Source organism: Sinocyclocheilus anshuiensis, unplaced genomic scaffold, assembly GCF_001515605.1.
Source record: "Sinocyclocheilus anshuiensis isolate Anshui unplaced genomic scaffold, SAMN03320099.WGS_v1.1 scaffold412, whole genome shotgun sequence".
Lineage (NCBI taxonomy): Eukaryota > Metazoa > Chordata > Actinopteri > Cypriniformes > Cyprinidae > Sinocyclocheilus > Sinocyclocheilus anshuiensis.
In genome coordinates this window covers 180,459-190,068 of record NW_015558661.1, presented here as the reverse complement: position 1 = coordinate 190,068, position 9,610 = coordinate 180,459, and the positions used below count along the sequence as shown (strand labels likewise).

Below are 9,610 nucleotides of genomic sequence, written 5' to 3'. Positions count from 1 at the left end.
AAACAAGGCATTTGTTGCATCCAGTGGGGACGTAATTACGGATTATAATGACTTATACTGTCTTTTTATGAGTTGCATCACGACGCATAAACATAAAACCATGTCTGCATTTGGGATCGGAGAAATGACAAACAACAAGTGCTACTCTACACTGCCCAAAAAACTCGCGTTTGAATCGTCAGTGGCAAATTCTTTAAATATAAAAAACTTACTTACAGTCTGTGAGTCAGAACAGCCGGCATTGTAGTCTACTCTCCCAGGATCAGGAAACAGTCCTCCATAAAATGCGCTGGACACATCTGAATATTTGGGTTAAACTGTTCTGGAACAGTGTTGTAAATACAACTTAACCACTGATTTCTAGTCGTGTCCACTTTTGGAAGGCCAAACAAAGTATTTTCGCTTTCACAACGAAACAGCATCACACACCGCGGCCTTGAGTGAGCAGAGGCCAGAGGCCTAGAGTGAGCAGAGGCCAGCTTGAGTGAGCAGAGGCAGGCGGGCTTGAGAACGTCGCGCTACACTCCAAAGAGAAAGGAAAAATTGAAATCGCATCATATGACCCCTTTAAAAGATCCATGAGAATGGGAGATCTGTTTTTTTTAGCATGTTTCCTGGTTCAGAGCTGCATGAATGGACACATATTTAGCACACTACAACTCATACGGCCACGGTTTGTGCATTTCAGCTGATTAAATTGGCTGTGCTCATGCCTTGGCAGAGTAAGTCTGAATAAACAGGCAGCTTCAAATAAATGCCCTTGATGCAAACCGTGTGGTATCTTTTTCATCAAGGAATTCTTGTGCTTGAAGGCATAATTACAGAGCTCAAGCACCTACAGAGTATTTATTCATGGACGTGGAAATCCGAGAGGCTTTATCTAATACATGCCTTTGGCATGACAGCCATTAGGCCTACTTATGAAGCTATTCCCCGAGATCTCTCAAAAATCACCAGGGTATTTATTTATATGTTTGTATATTTATTTACTGAACCTAAAGTGATTTGTTAAAAGGACGCTTGTGAAAATGGCCTGTAGAGAGTCAGTCATCGGTTCACGGATCTATACAACACCTCTATACACCTTTATTTTTCAGTTATTTTTGCCATGTAATTAATTCGTATTTCATAAAGTTCTAACCTGTCACAGTCAGAAATTGGATTAGGAAACACAAATTAAATGACACATGTCCAAGTGAGTCTGCGTTTCAGTACATCTGATTTACTCACTTGTTGAACAGTACAGTTAGAGATCAAGTGTTAATGTGTTTCCACCATTGTAGATCCAGCAAGGCCCTTGTTTGCTTCACCTAGGAACTGGTTTCCTTTGGGAAATAAAATGACAGAATGGTGTATCAATTGACTAAATGAAAAAGTAGATGTGGCACAGTGGGGGCAGCTACCTGTGACAAGTTTGTGACTCATCCATCACTCAGCCTGAAGCAAACAACAAAGTCAATTACACACCTTAAGACAATGCATGAAATCAAACCTAACTGAAAACTGCAAGGCTTTCTTTCTCCTTTTTGGTAGAATGGGGAATATTCAGATGGCTGAAAAACTCTATATGCTCTTATACTCTATATGACAAAAACATAACGTGAATATTTAACCATGTGCATGTACAGAGAAAGTGCCATGTCACTTCAAACTTGTATGACTTTTGCTTTCCTTTTTTATTTATTTATTTTTTGGTTTGCTCATGTCTTATCTTGCCAAGGGCACCAAGAGGACTGTGACTGGTGCCCCCAGAAAAACAATAGTTGCATGACACCCTGGGAAAGACCTACTTTTTGAGTTCCAAAACTTCCCTGGAACCAGCTCGTTTCACATATGGTTTGAAATCCTATGCATCAATTGATATAATTTATGCATTAAAATGCTTGGTTGGTTATTTATGATTACCTCAGCTTTCCCTGCAAATAAAGTCTGCTCAATAAAAAAACAAAAAACAAGTGAACATTGCATTTGAATGTTGAGCATAACAAAAGGTCATAATGCACAACATACTTTTCCATTTAGAGAAGGAATTCTCACTCCATTTGAGCTTGTCATGTTTAATGAAACGTTTAGCAACAGATGTTTGTTTTGGTCTTTCTTGTATAGAGTGACATTGGGAAATTTTCCCAGTCACACCTGAACTGTCTGACCTAGGTTTGAACTCACAACGTAACACACAGGCTTGTGTTCAGCTTTGAAAACATGAGCTGAGACAGTGTAAGAGCACAAACCATTCAAAAAGACAGAGGAAATGCTCTGAGGAAACAAGAACGCTGCGCTCCACCCTCAGCTATCCATGTCCCCTTGTTTGTATACCATGAGGAGATGTGATGAATTATTCATATGAGCACAAAAAAAAAACAAGCTGCTGTGGAGACTTAATTAATGATTGATCGTTGGACTTCAATATTCTAGATATGCACTCAGATTAATAGAAGTCTTGCCAAGGGTAATGTTTGAGGACAGCTTAAGTCTACTCCCTAATAGTAAGGATTTGTTCCCATTTTAAATTGATTTTAGAATTTCAGAATTGGATTTGTCAGAATTTATTTCCATCTTCACTTGTTTTGTTTCCAGATTCAAGGTAGTAAAGGAAATGTTTCAGCTGACCTTGTCTGAGAGCTTCAGGACTATGCCTAAACTTACAAACCTCTAGTACAAGGCTATTTCATAGTAAAGCATAAATGCAAACTGGTTATCCTTGCTGTTAAATACAGCACTGAACTATAGTGTAGTTTTTATGGGTGCCATAGATGCCATGTACCCAAATATATGCATCCAAATACTAATTAAAAAAATTCTATCATAGAATTATAATATAATAATAGCTTTAGCTAAAAAAAAAAAACATTATGAAGAATTTTGGGCCACGTTCCAATTTAATTTCCTTTATCCAATTCCTGGAACTTCTCACTCTTCACTTGCACCTGCACACTGAAAAGCCAAGCTATACGCCACTGGCACAGAAGCGAAAAATTTAGCCTGTTCTATGTTATGAAGAGTCTGATTCAAACTGACCTTTGAAGTTGTCACAATACCTGATGTAACATGGTTGCCAAGAAACTATTTTGCAGGCAGGCTGCTGTTAGAAACTGAGTTTCATTATTTAAGAATGGACAAGAGTGGAACGTCTTAATTCAGTTAAAGGGGTGGTTGATTGCAATTTCACTTTTTTAACGTTAGTTTGTGTGTAATGTTGCTGTTTGAGCAGGGGCGTAGATTACGCGGGGGACGCGGGGGACGCAGGGGACATGTCCCCCCCACTTTTAATATCACAAACCTTATGCCAAGGGGATATGATTTTGCTAGTCTGGTCTTGTATCTTTCAGTGTATTATGATCAGTATGCCATTACATTTTTTTTTATCAGATAAATTGCACTAAATTGAGTAAGAACAGGTGAAAACTTTCAGCATGTCAATTAAGAAATAGCTGACCTCTATCATACTGAAAGTGTATAATTTCAAAAACAAAAGCACTTTATATGCAAATATGTATCTTCAATATGTAAATACTTCAATTTCAGTATACCATGTATATAAAACATGAGACAACCTTTTTGAATCAGCATGAAATTATGGCAATAATGAAAATTACCCTTCTCCTAATTATATCCTAAATTCTACCCTCATTATTACACTTCACTGAAAGTATGCCAGTGTGGTTTTAAGTAATTGTGTTCACTTGTTTAAGCACAAGCTATTATAAAAAAAAAAGAGAGAGAAAGAAATCGAAAGTTTTAAGAACGGATCTTTATCATTTTAAACAAATTTTAAAACAGCACACATAACTACTCCTATAATTTGCGCAACTGAATTCAAACCCTAATTTTTGAAAACCTAAGAACAATTCTCTCATTAACAATTAGCCCCATCTCCTCTATCTGCTCAAGTAATGCTTCAAAACTCAATACGGTGTATCAATTCTTAAGTCTTTAAGATGTTAATTGTAGAATTTATCCACTTCTTCGCTCTATTCAACTATTCAGAGCACCGCATCACAGGGAGCACCACTGTCTGTGCTGCGTAAAAGCGCAAGCCATCCAATCCATTGGTACTTGGCTCTATAAAAACCCAGCGAGCTGTCAGTTCGCGTGAAGCTACGCACAGGCAACAGTTGTGTGCGATAAATATTATTAAAATATGGTTAAACAGCCTCTCATAGTTAGATATATTGAAATAGAATTACAAGAGCCCCTTGGTCTTAATTATCACCGTTGCAATGTGCGCGCAAAGACGATTTTGTCCGCGGACAACTAAAATGGCAATGACAGACAGTGGAGACGGGACAAGTTGGAATGATAAGATTCAGGAGTGAGTAACACTAGCAGGATGGAAAAAATATTCTAAAAACGAGCAATGCAGAAGACGTCCGAGATGCAAGACGAGCGCACCGACTACGCGTCTGGAAGTCTGCCGTTAAGTGAATACAACACGAGCTTCACAGCGAACAGGACTAATATCTCGTGGAGTGACTTTCAAGATCTCGCCGATTTGGATAAGCCCGATTTTATGGGAGATGGATCCGCGGTGCTGAGAATAATCATTTCTGTCATTTACTCGGTTGTGTGCGCGCTGGGTTTAATCGGTAACATCCTCGTCCTGTATCTCATGAAGTCCAAACAAGCATGGAAGAAGTCTTCTATCAACTTCTTCGTGACCAGTTTGGCGGTCACAGACTTTCAGTTTGTTTTGACGCTTCCCTTTTGGGCTGTGGAGAACGCCATGGATTTCACTTGGCTGTTTGGGAAGGCGATGTGTAAGACAGTTTCTTATGTCACGGCTACGAACATGTACGCCAGCGTGTTTTTCCTCACGGCTATGAGCGTCGCGAGATACTGCTCCGTGGCTTCAGCGTTAAAAAGTAGGAGACGCCGGTTGCGTTTCTCCGCGCAGTGGATGACTATAGTCATTTGGATTGCAGCGGTCGGTGCCGCTCTGCCGAACGCGATATTTTCAACGACCGCAACGGTATCCAACGAAGAACTGTGCCTGGTGAAATTTCCCGACCGGAGTGGAGATGCGCAATTTTGGCTTGGTTTATATCACGCGCAAAAAGTACTTCTGGGGTTCCTCATTCCGTTCGTAATAATCACTGTCTGTTACCTGCTTCTCCTACGCTTCATAACTAACAAAAACGTGAACACCACCAGCGCTAAGAGGCGATCTAAAGTGACTAAATCTGTGACTATCGTCGTTTTGTCTTTTTTCCTGTGCTGGCTGCCGAACCAGGCGTTAACAGCGTGGGGAATCTTAATAAAACTTAATGTAGTGCACTTCAGTTACGAGTATTACACCACGCAAGTGTATATTTTTCCAGTCACAGTATGTCTGGCACATTCAAACAGTTGTCTCAATCCCATTCTGTACTGTTTGATGAGAAGGGAATTCAGAAAAGCGTTGAAAAAGCTGTTTTGGCAAATCACTTCGCCTACTGTGACGAACATGAGACCGTTTACCGCCTCAACGAAGCCCGAGCAAGATGAACACGGTCCCGCGCTGGTTCCGATCAGTCCCGCTGAGCCCGCGCTTATTTTTTATCCTCCGGGGGCTGTCATGTATAATGGCAGAAACGAACTTCTGCCTAACAGCACATAACGAGTTGTTGTTGGTAATGAGAAATGTTTCAGACTCAGACAAACTGGCTAATAATTAATTAGTTTGTACATTTGTTTCTCCGCCAACGTAAATGATTATCAAAGAAACCAATGCGCAGAGTAAAAGAGTTCCGGTCTGGAACACCTTTTGGAAGTGGAAGGGAGCCTCCCAATTCAAAACCTTTCTTAAAGGGATAGCTCACCCCAAAATGAAAAATGTTGTCATTAATTTCTCACCCTCATGTAGTCCATAGACAGCAAGGCAACCTAAATGTCCCCAGGTCCAGAAACGTAGTAAGATCAGCACAAAGGTAAAACAGTCCATGACATCAGTGGCTCAACATCAATTTTGCGAAGCTACGAGAATACTTTTTGTGTACAAAGAAAACAAAAATAATGTTCAACAATAACAATAATTCAACAACTCTTCTTCCCCGTGTCACCATCTTCCACCATTTTGGAGAGTACCACGACGCATGTGCGTGCTTTCCAATGAACGTAAACAATGCTGATTACGTTGATTATGTTCTGGGGAAAGCGCGCATGTGTCGTGGTACTCTCCAAAATGGTGGAAGACGGTTACTAACGGTAACTCGAGGAGAAGAATTGTTATTTTTGTTTTCTTCGTGCACAAAAAGTATTCTCGTAGTTTCGTAAAATTGAAGTTGAGCCACTGATGTCACATGGACTGTTTTACCTTTGTCCTGACCTTACTACGTTTCTGGGTCTGGGTACATTTAGGTTGCGTTGCTGTCTATGGAGGGTCAGAGAGATCTCCGATTTCATAAAAAATATTTTAATTTGTGTTCCGAAGATGAATGTAGGTCTTGCAGGGTTTGGAACTGCATGAGGGTGAGACATTAATGACAGAATTTTCATTTTGGGATGAACTATCTCTTTAATTACGCCACTCTAATCCATTCTGGATTTTACATTTTCACCCTTTCACTAGTCACTAGTGAGAAAGTCTTTACAAGCGTGAGGAAAGACCTCCTTGCTCTCGGTGAAATCACACAAACGTCACTCCCTTTTTAACTTCAACTCTGCACTACTAATAATCTAATCAGGAACTGTGAAAGCAATCTAATTAGAAAGAAAAAAAAATGTACAAACAAGTATTTATTATAATATTTGACAGACTATTCACAGAGCACAATGTGGATTCATATAATTTAATAATGTATCAGTTGGATTCATATGATTTAGTAATGTAGCCTATCAGTTGGTTAAAATATTTTAAATAAAATATTATTTTTTGTAATAAAACATTTTATTTATTTTATTTCATTATTATTATTATTATTTTTTAATGAATGAAAGTGTTAACAATACCTGATTTATATTCACCTATTAATTCACAGTAAGGAACAAATATGTATTTTTGGTCAACCGTTACCCAAAACAAACCATTACATTGCTAATAAACATCTTACATCAGCCAGTGACGGGTTGCAGGGTTTTTTTATGTACTCTAAAAAATCAGCCAACATAATAGCCTGACAAGGTCAGGAGATGGCTAAGACCAGCAAAGCATCTTAGGCTGGTTTAAGATGTTTTTTTCAAGTGATCATTAAGAAGGTGTGTTATCATTATAGGCATTCATGTGAACTGTGACTATGTACGTTTGGTCAGTTATTTATGTTTGATTTTACTGATTTGTCAAACTTTATCATCAGATTAAAAGATAATTAACACCACCTGCATAAAGACTTTGTTCTCCTAATTATATATACATACATGCATACATACATACATTATATATATGTGTGTGTGTGTGTGTGTATGTGTGTGTGTATAAAACAACACAGTAAAAACGTAAAAACAACACAGCATTTCATAAGAAAAACATCATACCGACAGTCAAACATGGTGGTGTAGTGTGATGGACTGGGGCTGCTTTGCAGCTTCAGGACCTGGAAGACTTGCCATAATTGATGGAACCGTGAATTCTGCACTCTATCAGAAAATCCTGAAGGAGAATGTCTGGCCTTCAGTTTGTGACCTCAAGCTCAAGCGCACTTGGGTTATGCAGCAGGACAATGATCCCAAACACACCAGCAAGCCCACCCCTGAATGGCTCAAGAAAATCTAAATTAAGGTTTTGGAGTGGCCAAGTCAAAGTCCGGACTTAAATCCGATTGAGATGCTGTGGCATAACCTTAAACAGTCCATTCATGCTCGAAAACCCTCCAATGTGGCTGAATTAAAACAATTCTGCAAAGAAGAGTGGGCCAAAATTCCTCCACAGCGATGTGAAAGACTCATTGCCAGTTATCGCAAATGCTTGATTGTAGTTGTTGCTGCCAAGGGTGGTTATTTTATTTAGGGGGCAATTACTTTTTCATGTAGTGCCAGGCAGGTTTGGACAGCTTTTTTCCCTTAATAAATTAAATCATTATTTCAAAACTGCATTTTGTATTTACTCGAGTTATCTTTGTGTAACATTAAAATTTGCTTGATCTGAATCATTCAAGTGTGACAAATATGCAAAAAAGAAAAAAAAAAACAGGAAGGGGGCAAAAACTTTTTCACACCACTGTAAAATTTGAACACCCTATTGAATTCCATGGTTTTCTGTATCAGGACATAAACAAATATCTGGTCCTTGGCAGGTATTAAAATTTGGAAAATAAAACTTTGAACAATGATGAACAACGACACATGACATATCACACTGTTCCATTATTTATTTAACAAAAATAAAGCCAAAATGGAAAAGCCATGTGTAACAAAGTTAGGACACCCTTAATGTTAACATAGGAATTAAGAGGGTACGTAACAGTCAGACTCTGCTAATCAAATGCCTTTGATTAACTGATCATCAGCAAGTGTGAGCACCTCTATAAAAGCAGATGTTTTGGCAGTTTGCTGGTCTGGAGCCTTCAGGTGTGTGTTAACACAGTGCCAAGAAGGAAAGACATCAGCAATTATCTTAGAGAAGCAATTGCTGCTGCCATCAGTCTGGGAAGAGTACTACGGCCATTTACAAACAATTTGAAGTCCATCATTCTACAGTGAGGAAGTTTATTCAAATGTGGAAGACATTCAAAACAGACAACAATCCTCCCAAGACTGGACGTCCCAGCAAATTCACCCCAACATCAGACCACGTAACGCTCAGAAGAATGGCAGACACCCAAGAACTTCACTGCAGACTCGACAGACCTCAGTTAACATGTTAAATGATAAATTTCATGACAGTACAATAAGAAAAATATGGGACAAGTATGGCATGTTTGGAAGGCTTGAAAGCCTCTTCTATCAGAAAAAAGCATGGCAGCACAGTTTAGATTTGCAAAGTTGCATCTGAACAATCCATAAGACTTCTAGAACAATGTCCTTTGAACAGATGAGACCAGAGTGGAGATGTTTGGCCATAATGCACAGCAGCACGTTTGGTGAAAACCTAAAGAGCATATCAGCACAAACACCTCATACCAGAAGTCACACATGCTGGTGGAGGGCTGATGATTTGGGGCTTGTTTTGTAGCCACAGGACCTGGGCACCTCACAGTCCTTGAATCGACCATGAACTCCTCTGTATACCAAAGTATTCTAGAGTCAAATGTGAGGACATCCGTCCGACAGCTAAAGTTGGGCCAGTATTGGATCATGCAACAGGACAATGATCCCGAGCACACCAGCAAATCTACAACAGAAGGGCTGAAAAGCCCAGTCAAAGCCCAGTCAAAGTCCAGACCTCATCCTGACTGAAATGCTGTGGCGAGAGCTGTGCATAAACTTGATGTGAGAGACTGATAAAGTCATACAGAAAATTATTACGGCTAAAAGTGGATCTACAAGCAATTGAATCATAGGGTGACCTAACTTTGTCACACATGGTTTTCCATTTTGGCTTTATTTTTGTTAAATAAATAATGACACAGTGTGATATGTCATGTGTTGTTGTTCATCTGAGGTTTTATTTTCCAAATTTTAAGACCTGCAAAGGACCAGATTTTTTTTATTTTTTATTATGTCCTGATACAGAAAACCATGGAATTCAATAGGGTGT

The 9,610-nt window shown here is 39.1% G+C and overlaps 1 protein-coding gene across 1 annotated transcript; it reads left to right on the top strand.

Annotated features, from left to right (window-relative positions):
• The first annotated feature begins 4,357 nt into the window (after positions 1 to 4,357).
• LOC107681130 (relaxin-3 receptor 1-like) lies at positions 4,358 to 5,596 on the top strand. Its single transcript, XM_016477295.1, has one exon. It carries the CDS (start codon positions 4,358 to 4,360, stop codon positions 5,594 to 5,596), a length of 1,239 nt encoding a protein of 412 aa, XP_016332781.1.
• Positions 5,597 to 9,610: the final 4,014 nt, after the last annotated feature.

Excerpts from the sequence above, each read along its gene's own strand:
- LOC107681130 (XM_016477295.1), top strand. The coding sequence starts at position 4,358 with ATGCAGAAGACGTCCGAGATGCAAGACGAGCGCACCGACTACGCGTCT.